At 45.8% G+C, this 17,977-nt stretch overlaps 1 protein-coding gene across 2 annotated transcripts; it reads right to left on the bottom strand.

Moving 5' to 3' along the window:
• Positions 1-1,804: 1,804 nt before the first annotated feature.
• Positions 1,805-17,977, bottom strand: SSRP1 (structure specific recognition protein 1). Of its 2 annotated transcripts, none has more exons than XM_001376201.4 (17): positions 16,758-17,977; positions 15,317-15,482; positions 14,640-14,825; positions 10,812-10,917; positions 10,386-10,576; positions 10,038-10,268; positions 9,784-9,887; positions 9,574-9,702; positions 8,721-8,942; positions 7,731-7,803; positions 7,147-7,285; positions 6,974-7,019; positions 6,187-6,316; positions 5,472-5,642; positions 5,213-5,307; positions 4,219-4,402; positions 1,805-2,323 (listed from the first exon to the last, which is right to left on the bottom strand). In XM_001376201.4, exons 2-17 carry the CDS (start codon positions 15,368-15,370, stop codon positions 2,246-2,248), a joined length of 2,139 nt encoding a protein of 712 aa, XP_001376238.1. In that variant the 5' UTR covers positions 15,371-15,482; positions 16,758-17,977; the 3' UTR covers positions 1,805-2,245. The 2 variants fall into 2 exon arrangements, with proteins under 2 accessions (XP_001376238.1, XP_056657716.1); XM_056801738.1 differs by having other exon boundaries at positions 15,317-15,500; positions 16,758-16,901.

Here is a 17,977-nt window from a genome sequence, read left to right as displayed (position 1 = left end):
CAACCACTTTACCCCGTGCCAGGCCAAAGCCTACTTAAGATTTTCCTCGGCTCTGCTAAGCAGTAGGCCCAAACATTCAGTACAGACCCAAGCTCCTCAGGAGCTGGTGATTCTGGGCAAATCCCTGTCTGAAACAAGGAGACCAGCCTCTTGGCCCCAAGGATGTCCTGCCATTTGGCAACCTTTAAAGCCTTAAAATAGTAGCTGTTGAGGAGTGCTAGGTATCTCAATGGATTTCGAGCCAGGTCTAAAGATGGGAGGCCCTAGGTTCAAATGTGACCTCACACTCTTCCTAGCTGTGAGACCCTGGGCAAGTCATTAACCCCTTACCACTTTTCTAAATAGGAACCAATATACAGTATTGATTCTAAGGAGGATGTTAAGGGTTTTTTTTTTTAAAAAAAAAGGTGTTATTAACAAATATATTGGGCAGTTTGGAGTCAGAAAACCCTGGCCGCACTAGGCCTTTCAGAGATCCCAGAGGCCTCTAGAATGTGTAGTCATTCCACAGACCAAGAAATATACCCCAGAGCACCAGAGCAATGGGAATGGTAAAGAAACTGGGTTCTCTGACACAGGGCTTCCCTCTGCACTTTCATTTCCCCTTCCAGCAAATTTGAGTTGGACCAGATGAGCCTGACTTCTAGGAATTTGTGTGTAGATGCACTATATGTGAATATAGAGACTATGGCTATATATAAACTTTTTTTTTAAAAAAGGGATTTGCTTCCTTTCCAATTCTAAGGATTTTAGGCATTAAAAGCATTCCAAGAGGTTCATCCAGTTTTCAAGACTGCCAACAGGGTCCATGAAACAAAAAAAGGTGATAAAGTCCCTTATCAAGTTCAACATAAGAGATTGATGCAGATTTTGTTAACAGGCCTTCCAATGAGAAAACTTTCCCTACTGATTGAGGTTAATACCTTGGTCTCAAAGAACTGCCTTGAGCACTGGAGCTCAATGACTTACCCAGGGTCACACAACTAATATGTGCTAGAGCAATGATAGCAAACCTTTTGGGGACCCCATACCCCACCCTCTTGCACTGGGGGGCAGGCAGAATAAGGGGGCAGCTGCCCAAGCTAGTAGGGGAAAATGGGAGGAGCCTAGGAGGGGATGTGGCTCAGACAACCAGTGCTTTACCCCTTGCATTTGGGGGTAGGGCTGGGCTTGGGTGACCACAGAGGCTTGTGTGTGCCATCTTTGGCATGTGTCCTATAGGTTTGCCATCAATGCTAGAGGTAGAAATAGAACCCAGATCTTGCTGGCAGCAGGCGCAGCTCTCTTATCCACCATTCTATGTTGCCTCTCGGATTCAATATCTGATGACATAATACACCCCCCATCAGCTTTCCCAAAAACAGTATTTTGCATCCTCTTCCTCCTCTAACAATGATTGTACCTTTGGGTACACCTCTTCAGGCTTAGGTTTCTTCAGCCCAGGTTACAGGAGGCCACTCAATCCTGATTTAATCATCCCATGCCTGGAGACTAGTGTGGCTCACAGGTGATTGCATATGGAGTCAAGAGGCTCAAATACAGCCTAGATAATGGAGCAGGATGGTAGGACAATCCTTCCTAATCAAATCAATGCCCACTTCCCAATTCTCAGGTGGCTCATCCGAGAGCAGAAAGTGAAAATAATCACTGGCAAGGAAATGAAAGGAATATACCTGAAGACAAGATTCCCAGCCATGAAGTACCCACCCAATAGGGATGGAGGAGCCTGTCACTTCAGCTGGTGTAGCAATATCCTGAGTGAGAGGACAAGTGGGGTCGAAGAGGTCCATTTGAACATGGAGTCTAAAGTCACTCTGCTTTTATTAAATCTTTTTTTGTGACTTCCACTGACCAGAAATACAAAATAGAAATAGGCCCCAGCAAGGGGCTACAAGGCTGACCCTGTGTGTGGCCCCTGCTGCAGCTTCCCATGAGTTGCCAAGGGACAGAGAAGGGATCAGCTGGCAGTACTGTGGAGAAGAAAACATGGGTGAAGATTTTAGGTCCCACGTAACCTGCACTCCAACTTGTACCTTCTTCCCAAACTCAACTGAGTCATCCCTGTGAAGCAGAAAAAACCCTCCCTGCCCAGTCACTGAAGTCCATAAACCAAGGAGGGCTGCACTGCGAGCTAAGTCCAGGGATGATTCCCCAATTCAGGGGCTGCTGGTAAAAGGAGATGGATGGAAACTGGAAATGGGGAGGTGGAAAGGTGACAAGGGACAGCAGAGAAGATGCTGCTTCTCTACTCCTCATCTGACCCGGATCCTGATTCTTCTGAGCTGGGTGGGGTGCTGGCCAGTTCCTCCTCCTCTTCAGAATCCTGGGGGAACAAGGTTTACAAACCCAGTTGCCCAAATCATTACTTCTTCCAAATGCCACAGCCCAATTCAGCCTTCCCAATGGAGAACCCTTACCACTTCCAGTCCTAACCTCTGGACACAGACTCTCACCACACAATAGGAGACTAGAGCAAATATCTTGTTGAAGTTCTCAAGTCACTGAATTCCCGTGACATCCTCTACTCCACCTTAACTACACATGAAAGTCAAATCCTTAAATCCCGACATGTTGCCCTTCCTTGTTCACTTCCTCATCCTACTAGAGGGTGGGGCCAGGAACTCAGAAACTTCCATGTAAGGAGGGAGTTCAGGTCAGAACATGGCATTTTCTCTACTTGGCTGCACAACTCTGGGACTTCTCTGACTTTCCCATCATTCCCTTTCCCTCCACCTTCTCACCCTTCCACTTCAGCCTTCTATATATTGTATATGTATTGAAGGCAGGGAAATGTCTTTTCCCCATATTTGTATCCCCAGTTCTTAAGCACAGTGCCTGGCACATGGTAGGCGTATAATAAATTTTAAATGACTGATTGTTCCTCTAGGGCAGTGATGGTGAACCTTTTAGGCCCCACCTCTAGCCCACCCCACCCCACTCCACCACCCAGACTGAGTGCCATGCCAGAGGGGCAGGTGATGTGAAAAAAAAGTCATCAGACAATGGAGGTGGGGAGGGGAGCAGCTCCACCTGAGTCCCTCTGCCATTGTAGTAAGAAACTGGGGGGGGAGCGGGGTGACCATGTGCTCACAGAGGGCTATGTGCCATCTTTGTTATCCATATCATAGGTTCGCCATCACTGCTCTAAGGAAAAATTTTCCAAATCTCTATTTTGTTGTTTAGTCATTCTTCTGTCACATCCAACTTTTCATGGCCCTTCCTTTTGGGTTTTCTTGGCACAGACACTGGAAGGGTTTACCTTTTTTCCTTTTCCTTCTCCAGCTCATTAGACAGATGAGGAAATTGAGGCAGACAGGGTTAAATGGCTTGCCTGGGGTCACATATCAAGTAAATGTTTGCAGTCACATTTGAACTCAGGAGTCTGGCTGACTACTAATCTAGCACTCTATCTACTGTACCTCCTAATTGCCCTCTATATATGAGCCCTAATCTCTTTCCTGGGCTAATCTCATCACCAGGTGCCTTCTGGACATCTCCAACAGGATGCAAGCAGCTCAAACTCAACAATATAAAAAAGAACTCTTCATCTTCCCTTCCCTCCCTCCCCCACAAGGCTCCTCAAAGTATCTGAATTTCCCACCATTCTCATCATCAGTCCATCCTCCATACAGCTGCCAAGGTGACCATGTGTTCCCAACTCAATGAGCTCCAAGATCAGATTCCAACTCTGCTGTTCTGACATTTAAAGCCCTTCATAGCCTAGCCCCTTCCCCCATTTCCAATCTTCTCTGACTTTTCTCTCTCTGCATCCACTGTGTTCCAGCACAGCTGAACTCCCTACAGCCCCACCAACAGGACAATATCCTTGCTGCTTCTGGGCCCAGACTGGCAGTAGGCCTGGAATAACTGTCCCCTGTACCACTTCATTTCCCTTACTTTCTTCAGCTCAAATCCCACCCTGTGCAGGGGACCTCTCCCCTCCTGCCACTGCTCTGGCCTTCCCTCCTCAGATCACCAGATCCCTTATATATGCCCAGATACTTATTTCTCTGCTTTCTCTCCTGTGTCAGCTTTCAGGATAAGGGCAGTTTTGTGTCTCTTTGTATCCCAAGCACAAGGCCTGGTACAGAGATTCAAGGCTTACTTCTGAAGAAGTTTCATCAGTGGGGAAAGCTCCAGCCCAGGTCTTTCCCAGAGGTCCCCACATTAAATCTCCACCAACCACCCAGACAGCACAAAAGCCCCGAGTGTGCCAACCTCACTCCTCCTCCTCTTCTTTTTGCTCTTGTTCTCGCCTGAAGAACTCTCGTCACTGGACACAAATTCTCTGCTCTTGAAGCTCTCACTCAGTTGTTTAGATGAAGACTTAGATGAGCCTTTAGAAGGGGTAGACTTTTTCTCCATCTTCACCTTTCCTTTCTTCTTCTTCTTGGACTTATCCCTGTGGGCACACGGCTTAAGACTTGAAGCTCCTACCACTCGTCACCCTTGGAGCCAAGGGCTAGGCATTCATACCATCACCCCTTTCAAGGATGGCAGACAAGACTATCCCTGTCTCCCGGTTGCTAACACCTAAGTATTTCACACAATAGGTTCTCTCAAGCAAATGGCAATGTAGCCTGCCAGACTCTCCTTCAAATCCCCCCAACCCATCCCAGCTCCCAACCCTGGATGGGATGACAGAAGGGGCCACACCCAGCCCCACAATTTTCCTTGAGCACAGACTCTGGATCCATCGTCTGTCCAAATATTCCATAATCTCATATAATTCCATGTGCCCACATTCTGCCTCCCCTTGTAGAATATAAACCTCTTGAGGATAGTAAGGCCAGTATCACTTTTTAAATTTAAATTAAAGCAACATAAGAGGTGCTACATATAAAAGGGACTGAAGGCATATGTGCTGCATTTGATTTTGTTGAAATGTGAAACAGCAATCCCCTCTGCATCAAGGCTGTGTTAGGAACATCATCCAACCTTTGAAACCTTTCAATGAGGAGGAAAGTCATCCCACTCAACAGATCTAATTGTTTTTTGTCACTTTCATGGAGGCAAACAACCTCTGAAACCTCCACTCATTGCTCCCAGTGCTGCTCTCGGGCCAAACCTAATTTGCTCTCTTTCACATTACTTGAATCAAGTGATTGCTACCTGTTCCCCTCCCCCCTTTCCTGGCAGGCCATAGTGACCTCACCATAGTGTTTGTCCACAGCAGGAGACCCGATTTCCAGTGCCCAGAGTCAATACTTACTTCCTGTAAGAAGACTCAGCTCGGCCTCCTTCACTGTACTCTTTCATGGCCTTCTCATATTCTCTCTTGGCCTCCTCAGCCTTTCGGTCCCATTCCTACCATCCCACCAAAAAACACACATAAGCAACAGGCAACCAGTCCCTATCCACAGGATGAAATCTCCTTCCTCTCCTCAACCACCCAATAGCTTCCCAACACCCTCATCACAGACCTCCTAGAGAGCTCACTCATCCCAGGAAACAACTGCCACCCTTCTCACCTCTTTCTTCTCTTTGCTCATCCCCTTCCAGATCTCTCCTGCTTTCTTAGAGAGATCAGTGATGCTGATGCCCGGGTGGTCAGACTTGATCTTTTCCCGACTGGCATTAAGCCACAACATATAGGCAGACATGGGCCTCTTGGGGGCATTTGGATCTTTGCCCTTCTTACCCTAGATGAGTAGGGGAAAGCACAAGTGTATTCATTAACCCTGAAGCCCCAAGTGTTACCATCTCCCTCAGGTGTCCCACAGAGACACCCCTAAAAGAGAAGACTGTGGAGAACAAGTCCCTTTCCTTCTGATAGGTCAGTTCCCTTTGGGACATAAAGAGTTTGACACAAACGTCTTTTCCCACGAGCAAATCCCGACTATAAGGATGTGAGGTTGCAAGAAGACAAGTTTCCATCTGCCTCCATTCTTAACTATAGATAGCAGCTTCTAGGGCAGCAGTTCTCAAGCTCTCAATTTGTAGCAATGAGAACACATAATGCATATCAGGTATTTACATTCCGAATCATAACTGTAGCAAAATTACAGTTTGGAAGTAGCTACCAAAATAATTTTTTGGTTTGGGGTCACCGCAACATGAGGAACTGTATTGTGGGGTCATGGCATTAGAAAGGTTGAGAACCACTGTTCTAGGGTGAGCCTGGAGTGATCCTCTCATGTTCCTTCCCCAGCTGGAACCAGTCAGATTTGGAAGGAGAGTCCTCACCTCCACAGGCTTCTTCCGGGATTTTCGTTCCTTGACAATCTTAGCTTTCTTAGCCAGTTTCTTCTTCTTTTCATCCCTGTCACTGTCGCCCTCATTGCTGGAGGAGCTGGCAGAGGCATTGCTGTCAAACCTGATGGGAAGAGAGAGATTAGAAAGGAAAGGGGGGAGGGAGAGAAGCCAAAAGGTATCTCCCCTCCCCACCTCTGACTCTACCAGGACATCTGAGCAGCCAGTAGGACTGACAGCCTTCAATTCTTGGGCTCCTACTCTCCATGTGACCTTGGGAAACCTCACCTAGCTGGCTCCTTAGGCCTCAGTTAGCGAATGATAAAATGAGAAAGCTGGACTAGATGAAGTTTCTTCTAGCTTTAAAATCTATCCATTTTCTTCCAGATTAACTGATATAGGAGAGGAAAACCTAACCCAACCTCTAATCTTAACACTCAGCCCAATAGTAGACATGGTTTCATCAAGCCATAGGCTTTAGTGAAGAAGAGACCTCACAGATTGACCACTTACTATTTCAGCTCCATTTTCAAGAATAAGAAGCTAAGGCCCACAGAGAGGCCAAAATTTGCTAAATGTATAGAAATCACAGAAACCAATTCCCCAAATAAAACCACATAACTGGTCCCTTCTTACCACCCAAAACTCCAACTACATGAGGCCCCTCTGTGCTACTGGTGACTTGCTATAGATTAGGATAAAGAACCCAAGACATCTATGGAACCCAGAGACCACAGCAACAGTCACAGTCTCAATTACAGCTGGCAGTGCCCAAACTCACTCCTCTGCGACATCATCCTCCTCATCCCCAGGGTTGAAAGATTCATCTGCAAAATTGAACAGGGTATATCAGTGCATGCTGGTCAACCAGGCCTCATTCTCAGACCCAGGCCTTCCCCTGCAAAGTGCAGCAGAGCAGTTGCTCACTCCCCTTGCTCAAGCCAAGGGGCTCACCGGTTTCATCTCCTGAGTCATCACTGCTGTCATTGGCATTCTCCTCACGGATCTTGCCCTCTTCCTTCATCCTCTCCAGGTAGGCATCATGCTGATCTTCATCTGAATCAGCATATTCATCGTAGCTCGGATTAATGCCCTGGAAAAAGAGGGAAGAATAAGGGCCAGTTCCTCACCTCCCCAAAACCCCTACACTCACTAGCACACTCAAGAGATTTCCCAGCATGCTTGTGAGTAAGACCAAGTGAACAGCTCTCAGGAGAACCTAGCATTAAAATTTCCACACATAATGAACATGCAGGGCCTAGGGCCCAAGCACTTCCTGTCCTCTGAGTTAGAAAAGACTAAGACTCTTCCAGTCCTATGGAGGGTTCATGCTTGGTTAAATGGGCTAAACCATAGCCATGCTGAGGAAACCTGCACCAGGAAGAAAGGGGAGAGGGATCACACGCACCTCTTTTTTCTATAAAACGGTAAGGAGAAAAGAAAGAATGAAAAAGTTGCCAGACTGACCATCACCCCTACCCCAGCACGAAAGACATCAAGACAGCAGATGACCCCAGCCTGCCCAACCATCCAAATACCTCTTTCAATCCTCGGTTTTTGATGTTGAGTTTCTTGGCATTCACAAAGTCAAACAGCTTCCCATATTCCTCTCTACAAGGAGAGAAGTTACAATGATATTACGGTTGGCTAGAAAACCAAGGGAAGAAGGCCAGAGAATCATAAAAATTATGAGTTCAGAAAGATTTTAAGAAATCATCAATGCGACCCCCCTCCTTTCTGAGAGGAGGAAATTGCCAGCCCACGGTCCCAGAGGTGACATAGGTTATAGAGCCAGAATTAGAACTCAAGCCTACTGACTCTAAGTCCAGTGCCCTTTCTTCCCTTTTTCCCCTCAGTACCCTTTCTATATATTACTGTCTTTACTGAACCATTTTCCCCCTTCTAAGGCTAGTAGTAGTAGGGGGTAATGGCACATTCTATGGCACTTGGGACTCACTATCACATGTAACTCAAAATTTCCCTTCCAGAGTCTGGCTAGGCCAGACCTTGTAAAGGTACATATATTTCAATGCATAATGGACATGTACAGTCCACAGCCCAAGCTGCTCCCTTCCACAGAAGTCCATCTTCTTCTCTAGGCTCTAGTCAGGTAACAGTAAGATCTCAAAAGAATGAAAACTATGGATTATCCAAAGGGCAGAGGAGACAAATGAGGGGTCTAAGTAGGCTGCAGCATGCCACAGTAACACCAGGTATGTAGGAAATCAGATTAAGTGATACCACTAAGAAAATGTACAAATGAGGTGGCCCAAATCACATATGAAGAACAAGAAGGGATGGAAAGTCTGATTGTTGCATCATAAGTATTCATAAGATCTCTATCAGGCTGTCTATGGAAGAAAAGTGGACAAGAACTGTGAAAAGATGTGGATGGGATGCATTTGTACCAGGAAGGAGACACCCATATAAATGAGATTAGACTCATGAACATTTGGAAGCAACACCAGGACAAGGGCTAGGGTCAAGGTAAGGATATCGATCCGAGTATAAAGGAAGGGGGTGTTCACCTTTCAATACTGCTGAAAGTATACTGTGTACCCTGCTTTGTCTCAATTTCAAAGTCAAAGGAGCGAGTAGTAGTAGTGCCACGGGCAAAATTGACAAAGGAGATCTCATCAAATCGGATGTGCACAGGTGGCTTATGAACATAGATGAAGCCTCGCTCCAGTGGGTACAGCAATCCTGAGCTGGCTTTGTAGGAACACGTGATGCACTGGGCCCCTGAGTGCCTGGCACAGAGGAGAAAGGTTCAAGTCAATGACAGATATCACACAGATTCAAGAAAGGGCAAGACTTAAAAAGGACTCGTGCTCACAAGGAAAGATGACACTATTCGGAACCTGTGGTTAATTTAACTACTCTCCCAATTATTCTTATTGCAATCCTCCATTAAAATGTAAACTCCTTGTAGACAAGGATGTTGATCATTCTTGTCTTCCTTTACATCCCTCAGGCTGAGCAAAATATTTGGCACATACCATGATGACCAACTGTTTGGGAGTCAACGTGGTGACAACTAATTCAATGGAACTATTCATAGGAACAGAGAAAAAGGGAGACACAGTATCAGGTGACAATAGGAGTCAACGACATTACAGCCAAGACCAATAAGCATTCCCATTCTATAGCACTTGATAGTTTACAGCATTCTTCTGTTACAACCATCTGATGAGGTGGCCACAGTATCATTATTCGTATATTACAGAAAAATAAACTGATGCTCAGCAAGGCAGTGACCTGCCCAAGGTCACAGAGTATCAATGCCACATCCCAAGCCTTGGCCTCCTGACTACCCAGTGCTGGGAGGCAGACAAGTCCTGCTTCCCTCCCTCCCTCCTTCCCTCCATCATTGCATCTCACCCTTGGAAGTTGCCAGGCACTGTGATCTTGCGGTTCACTAAGGCTTTCATGACACGGCTGACCATCTCATAGAGGGACCCAGACATGTTCTTGGTAAGACGACCCTCAAAACGCTTCTCCACCTCATCCCTAGGACCACAGAACACAAGCAATCAGACAGCTCCCTTCCCTTCCCTCTTTGAGCAACCCTCACATGGCTCCCAGGCTTACTCATTCATGTTGAGGGTCAGGGAGATATCCTCATCCTTGGAGAAAAGAAGGATCAGGAAGTGATAGCGAGTCTGGCCCTGCTTGATGGGAGGGTCTAAACTGATCTGGTGGGGATAAAGGAGACAGAGAGAAAGCCAAATTAAAGGTGACTGGTTCCATCAAGCTGGGACAGATAGAAAGAAAGCACAGACCACCCAACTCCAACTCCAGCCTCAGATGGAGAAAAATCCTCTCCTCCCAGTCCCAGAGCTCACCACAAAGAACATTTGGCGCTGGTCCTTATGAGGTAGCAGGAAAAGTCGCAACACGGTAGTATATGGGATTTTGTAATCGAAGGTCTTGCCATGAAGATGCAGGAAAGTGGGGTAGATACGGATGTCATAACGGCCTCGGGGTGTCAAGCACTGCAACTCGCGGAAGATGCAGATGGCATCTCCAGTAGCCTGGATCACATCTGCCTTAGAAAGCACATTCTGGGCAAACGCCTGGGAAAGGGCAAACTGACAATCAGCTGCCAGTCCATTTTACCTTCCCTACTTACTTGGACTGCTACCATGAGATGGTCCTCCAGCTGCCCAAGAACCACTAGCCCCAACTCTCACCTCAACGGGGTCAACACCATCCTCTTGAGTGGGTGGCACATAGAAGCGCACCTCCATGAGGGAGACCTCAGCATCATCATTCTGGTGAAACTCTAGTGTCACCTCATTCTTGCCTGTGGTGCACTGGGAAACATTACTGAGAGGGATCTCAAAGACTGGTTGTTCGCCAATATCGAAAGACAGGAGCTGGCCTGTGGACAAAAAAGCAACCCTGTAAGCTCTGCAAAGATCTCTGAGTTTTCTTATCACCCAAGTGCCCAGATCCCTCAAGGCCAATACTTGCTGGCCAACTGACTGAAAGCGGAAGAGCGTCAGGAGTTAAAGTCAGTCACAGAGAGAAGCTCTGAAACCTATTTGAAGCAGATCATATAACTATAGGAATTTCTAAACATTCCCCCACCATTTCAAAATTCTTCCTTGACTCACCACCAAACTTTACTGTTCCCCAATTCCAGCCCTTCACACACAGGTCCTTCTCTACCAACTCCAACCGATAGTGTGATTTGAAGAAATCTGACAGTTTTTCAAACTCCTGCAGGGAAGAGAAAGAACCTAATGAGCCCAGCTTAGTCCCTCCCTGACATGCTCTGCCCAGAAAGCTCGTTTATCCTCATACCTCCAAAGCAACCTATAATGGGAAAAAGGTATTCCAGTCATAAAATAAATAAGACCTTGCCCCTGGAGAACTGTACAAAGTGATTCTGGTGACAATGCTACCTAACCCAATTTGTTCCGTGCCATACCAAACTACCAAAGGATTACTTTATAGAGCTAGAAAAAAAAATCCAATGAAATTAATCTATAAGAATAAAAGGTGAAGGAGCAGCTGAGTGGCTCAATGGATTGAGAGCCAGGCATAGAGATAGGAGGTCCTAGGTTCAAATCTGGCCTCAGACACTTCCTAGATGTGTGATCTTGAGCAAGTCCTTTAACCTCCATTGCCTAGCCTTTACCACTCCTTTGCCTTGGATCCAATACACAATAATGATTCTAAGATGGAAAGTAAGAGTTAAAAAAAAAGAATAAAAGGTGAAGAACTACAAGGAAAACAATGGGGAAAAGTGGAAGAGGGGCCATTAGTACCAAATCTAAAGCAACATCTCAAAGCAATAATCAAAACAAATTTGGTACTGGTAAAGAAATAGAGAGGAAAATTAGTGGAACAAATTGGGTATGCAGCATACAAAAAGCAAACACTCTAGCAGCCTAGGCCTTAAAAAACCAAAGACTTAAGCCATTGGAGTAAGAACTCACAATGTGACAAAAAATGCTGGGAAAACTGAAAACTGGTATAGCAAAAACTCACACCACATACTGATATACATAAAGGGATATATAACTTAAGACGTTAAGACAAATAAATTAGAGAAGGAATAGATTACCTTTTATATCTAATAATGATTAGGGAAGAGTTCAGCTCTAAGAGTAGGGAAAGAGGTCACGAACAAACAAGGAATAAAAGAGGCATCCAGGGAGTACACTGAATAGAGCAGTGGACCTGGAGTGAGTTCAAGCCTGAGTTCAAATCTGGCCTTATTTACTAGCTGTGTCATAAAATAAAACCAATACAACTATACTTAAAGGGAAATAGATGGCTAAAAATAAATTCTTTGTAACAAGTTTTACTGCTAAAAGTTTTTCTCAATTCCAGACACATAAAGAAAGGATTCAAATTCATAATCAACCACTCAAAAAGAAAAATCTTAAGGGTCTCCTATATTCTAGGCACAGTGCTAAGCACCAGAATTATAAAGAGGGGAAAGAATCCCTGCCCTCAAGAAGTTTGAATGCTTCCAAAGGAGACAACAAACAAATCTAATATCCAGGAAACCCAATAAATACAATATATCTGCAGGAATAGACTATTGCAAATTTATCACATAATTTTTCACCTTCTTATACTTGAATTTTTCTAGACTATCTTTTTCATATAAGGTTGGGAAAATCCAGTTAGAGCTTTTTTATTTAATAGATAATATGTGACATTGGTATTTTCACTAGTTCTGTATTTTGGTATAAAAGAAAATTAAAGAATCATAAAATTATGGAAAACTGAATGTACTTTTGAATTAGTTATTTATACAAAATTAGTAGTTTTTCTAACCATACTGTTTAGTGATTAAGGCCCCTAATAAATATAGGTGTCATTTATTTGGCATGACCTTATTTTGCTTTTGCTTTTGTATGCCATGTAGTGCCTTATATTGATAGCACAGTTACAGGATAAATAAGCCTCTATGCTCTCATCTTTTCGATTATAGATAAGAGAAAAACCCATTGGTGCTATTTGTGATAAAAAATGATAAAATTAGTGTTTATGAAAGGGAAAAATAAAAGCTATATACAGGACAAAGAGGAACTAACTAATAGAGGGAAGGCGCTAAAATTAAGAGACATTTTGAAAGACTCCCATAAAAAAATGGGACTTTGGTTGGAATGTAAAGTAAGCCAGGAAAGCCAGGATATGGAGGGAGATGAGGAGGCAGAGCATCCCAGGCATGGGGGACAGTGAAAGAAAATGCCCAGAGTCAAGAGATGGTATCCATTTCCTCAACCAGCAGGGAAGCCAGTGACAGAGGATTAAAAAGCACTTATCAGGGATTAAGGTGTAAAAATACTAAACAGGTAAGGGTGCTAGGTTATCAAAGTACCATTCCCCAAACAATAAATGGTCAAAGGACATAAGTAGGCAATTTTCAAGGAAAGAAATTCAAGTTATTAACAGCTATGCTGGAGTCAAAAATTGTTACAAATTTGTAATTATTATTATTTGTAATTGTATTGTATTGTAATTATTACAGAAGTGCAAATTATTTTTTTAAACCCTTCTACCTTAGAATCAATTCTATGTATTGGTTCCAAAGCAGAAGAGTGGTAAGGGCTAGGCAATGGGGGTTAAGTGACTTGCCCAGGATCACACAGCTAGGAAGTATCTGAGGCCAGATTTGTACCTAGACGACCTCCTGTCTCTAGATCTGGTTCTCAATCCACTAAGCCATTTAGCTGCCTCCTGAAAAATTCAAATTAAAGGAACTCCTAAGGCTCCACTTTAGACCTATCAAATTGAGAAAGTAGACCAAAAAAGAAAATGACTAATGTTGGAGAGACTGTGAGAAAACAGGCATATTAATGTACAGCAGATGGGATATATGCTTGGCCTAGCTAATCTGGAAAGCACTGAGAAACCAAACCCCCAAAGCAACTAAACCCTTTGCCCCAGTACTGCTAGGGCTATACTCCAGAGAGATCTAAGAAAGAAAAAAAAGACAGATCTATCTAAAACAGCTATTTGGGGGGGTGGGGGGTGGGGTGGGGGGGGTGGAAGGGAGAAATAATAAAGAAATTAAAGAAGGGTTAAACAAATTACAGTACATGAATATAACGGAATTAATATGTTAGAAGAAAGGATGGAGACAGTTTTAAAGGAACCTGGAAAGATTTATGATACATAGTAAGCAGAACCATGAGAACATTTTACATAATAACAACAATTATTTGAAAGCTTTAAGAACTCAGATCCATGCAATTCCACGTTAATGATAAAGCATGCTTCAGAGAGCTGATCATTTTAAAGTACAGATGAGATACCTATTTTGGACACAGTCAATATGTGGATTTGTTTTATTTGACCATGCATATTTGGTATAAAGATGGGGGGGGGGGGGGGGGGAACGGCAGCCAGGAAGCCAGGAGTCTCAGTGGATAGGGCACCAGGCCTAAAGTCAGGAGGACATGAGTTTAGTTGTGACAATTCTTAGCTGTACAACCCTGGGCAAGTTACTTGACCCCAAGTGTTTAGCTCTTACTGCTTTTCTGCCTTGAAACCAATACTTAGTATCGATTCTAAGACAGAAGGTAAGGGTTTAAAAATGAAAATAAAGGTTTTCTTTTCTCCTCCTCCAGGGGTAGAGAGAGAAAATTGAATGTGGGAGGGGGAAAAAACTAATTTTTTAAAAAAGGGACTGATTTACCTACCAAGGACAAAATGGGGGGGGGGGGGAGACACCAATCTAACAAACTCACATGCACTTAAAATCAAAGACAGGGAAAGTGATGGCCAAGTATCACTAAGAGGTCATAGAGTACTACCCTATAGCCCCTGGAATTATACAATTACAGGATGACAAGGAGGAAAAGAGACTGGTATCTCTGTAAGGAATTCAAGAAAACACAAGACAAGAGGCATGCTAACTAAGTAAGAATGAGCTCAGCTGTGGTACAGGAGGAGGTGGTAGAAGGAAGAGTAAATCTCACCGATTCTCGGAAGCCATCATACTTATAGAAGTGGCCATTCTTCGTAAGAAGCTTGAGGCCATGGCCCAGAGCTACTCGTCGCCAGATGCCTTCAGTCAGTTCCCCAGCCTGAATGTTGTCCACTTTGCCTGTCTTACTATTCTTGAAGATTATTCCTTGGCGGCTCAACCGAAGACGACCATCATTCTGCAGAAGAGAAGGACCAAAGGATTCAAAGACTAGTAATATAAATCATGTTCTGGCTTTCTGTCACCCTGAGACCCATGATGGGTGATGGCAAACTGCCCAGAAAACAAAGGCATATAGTAGATACATTTGAGGCAATACGAGGCAGTAAGAAATTGGCCCAGAGTAAGAGTCAGCTTTAGCTCTGGCTTTGCCACGATGAACTAGAACAAGCATTTCCACTTTCTGGCATTCAGTTTTTTTCATCAGCAAACAGAGGGGGTTAAACTAGAAAAGCTCTAAGAGCACTATGTCTTCCCCACAAGCATACCAGCACAGTGCTAGTTTAAAATCAAACGAAAAGTAAAAAATACCCACAAATACACGAGACAAAACTATCAAGAGTGCCAGCCACCCTGAAGAAAGAGATTATTCCTCCCTCCTCCTTGCTGAGGGTATCATGCCATTTCAATCCTCCCTCTACTTTGACTAAAAAGCCAATTCTTTCTTACCATAGAACCTTTCACCTCCTGGTAGATATCATTGAATTCCAAAGTCTCTGCCATGCTGACCTGGCCCCTGCTGGCCCAAGCACCAGACAGTGGAAAACTAAGTAGGAAGTTCAAGGGAGACGCTGGTCCCAAAAAGGCGAGTGAGGCAACAGAAGTCTAGTGGGATCTGAAGACAAAGAAAGAGCTAGAGGGATAAGGCAAGTGAAAATTGGTGTTACATGCACAGTAGTTACTTAATAAATATTTGGTGAATACCGCCCAGGGTGCCTCCATTCTCTTAGCAGGTCTGGAGTACTTCGAGTGCCTATGCTTAGGGAAACAAGAGATTAGAACCCCTGAGGTCTCAGTGCCAGGAAGGCAGATTTCACTGAAATCCTAGGAACAAGGTGGAAAACAAGGGTTTTGAGGGGGTAAGGGAATCAGAAAACTGAACCTGTCAGTTGATGCTCTTTAGCTCATGAAACAAATGAGGGGCTCACATGAGATGGGGCAAAGCCCTGGATTTCTTGAGGTTCCAAGGAGGATCTAACCCTTTTTCTTACCCACCTCCCCAACCTCGCCCCCCCCACCCCCCATACACACACACTGCCCAGGGGTCCTGCAGAGCCGAAGAGTGAGAATTCTTTACTTCCTATCAAGCTCCCTTGAAGTGCCACTTCCTACAGGAAGTCTTTCTTGGTTCTTTTAGCCCCTCCTCCTCCTCCCCCAGGAGAATATAAACTGCTTGAGAACGAGAAATACTTTTCATAATTGTATTGCTTGTCTCCCTGCCTGATACCACCTCACCCACAGGGTAGGCAAATGACTGTATACACATCATCTGGTTGTTCCCCTTGGATATATAATATATACATATATATATATATACACATATACATACACAGATACATACATAAACACATAGACAGAAGACACAGATAAATGAATGGATGGATAGATATCTCCTAGTCTTTGGGGCCTCGGGACAGAATTCCACAAGGAAAGGGGAGCAGCCTGGCAGAAACCAAACAGACCACCAAAGGAGAAAATCAATCCTCACAGTACTAGGCACCCAGCAGCCAGCCTCACCGGCTCATCACCCCCCAGTCGAAATAATTACAAGGCCATCGGGGAGCCGGGGTCCCCTTCCGGCCCATTCCCCTGGTGCCCCCATCCACCTCCAAGATTCCCAGCTTCCTCCATGGCCCCATCTCTTCTCCCTGGCACACCTCCTCCCCTTAGGGATCCCCTCTTCACTCCTCCCAGTCCCCCAGCCTCTGTAGCCCCTCCCCCCGCCCGTCTCCCATCCTCCCTGTTCCCCTTTCTCGTCTCCTCCACTCCCGCCGCTCTCTTCCCCCCCCTTATTTTCTTTTCCCTCCCCTCTACCACCCCCCTCCCTCTGGAAGCCCCCTCCCCCACTCCGCAGGATGGCTGTCGCCCTCCCGGATTCCTATACTCTTACCTCCTCAACTCCGGGTTCCTCCAGGGGGCATGGACACGGACACTGGTGGACTCGGGCGGGCACAGGGGGCGGGGGAGGGGGCTCCGGGATCAGGATCTTTTCCCGCGTGCGCAGCCCCGGCTCCCGCCACCGGAAGCGACGCTGCCATAGACAGGACGAGCAGGCTAGAAAGCACCCTGGTGCGGCCCGGCTGGCCCGCCACAATACCATAGAGAGGCGGGAGGACTGTGAGGGGGAGGGGCCGAGGGAGGGACGGTAGCGGGGCTGGAGGCTCCAGGAACCAGACCACGGCCTTGGACTTGGGGGCGCTTGATGGAGCCCCAGCAGGTCTGGAGTGCTGCGAGTGCCTATGCTTGTGTACATGTGTGCGAGTGTGCACTCTCGGGGGCAGGTGTGAGCCTTGTACTAGTCTCATGCACGTGCTACGGGCCACCCTTGGGCGCTGTGTGCACGCACATCTCTGTGCCTTGGGGTTCTTGGGGAGGGGGCTGCGGAGTTGTAGTAGGAGGAACCCCAACCTGGAAGAACTGAGGTTAGATGTACCCGCCTTTGGACTCGTGGACTTTGAACAAGACCTGTTACCACTCCTTGCCTCAGTTTCCTCTTGAGTAAACTGAGGAGGTCCTATATTAAATGATCCTTCCAGTTCCTAATCTTATGGCTTAGATAGTGACAATTTGGTAGTGAGGAAGCCCTCTCCGGCCCCCACAGAATGTCGCAATCACTAGAAGCTCAAGAAAAGACTGTGTGGCCCCCTGTTAGTTTCCCCTGTCCTGATGGTTTGCTCTAGATGGCCCCCCGCAGCCCTACCTGCCTCAAAGTTCTGTGATTCAGCTGTGACAAGGCGAAAGAGCCAAGAAAGTTAGCCTCTGGACTCCATCGTGCTGCGGTGGTGGGATACAAGCTTCAGGGCTCCCTAGTTCAGCCTCCTCTCTTCCCCCATTTGACAGATGAGTGGCCAAGGGGTTCTTCTAGCCATCCAGTGAGTTCAGCCGCAGTCTCCACTCCCCCACACCGTGGAGCTGTAGCTTTTCCGAGCGCAGACTCGCTGTCTATCCTCGGAGCCTCCATCCATAGTCAAATCCCTGCACTCCTCCCAGAGAGACCAGCAAGCCGATTTAAGTGTCAGTTTCAGTCTCCGGTGTCAGGTTCTCAGTGGAGCCGGAACTGATTTGGCAGCTCTCTGGGATGGCAGAAGCCAACAGCAATCCCTGGGTACA

This window comes from Monodelphis domestica, chromosome 6 (assembly GCF_027887165.1).
Source record: "Monodelphis domestica isolate mMonDom1 chromosome 6, mMonDom1.pri, whole genome shotgun sequence".
NCBI classification, from domain to species: Eukaryota; Metazoa; Chordata; class Mammalia; order Didelphimorphia; family Didelphidae; genus Monodelphis; species Monodelphis domestica.
The sequence above is the reverse complement of the archived record's forward strand: the minus strand, read 5'-3'. Positions and strand labels throughout refer to the sequence as shown.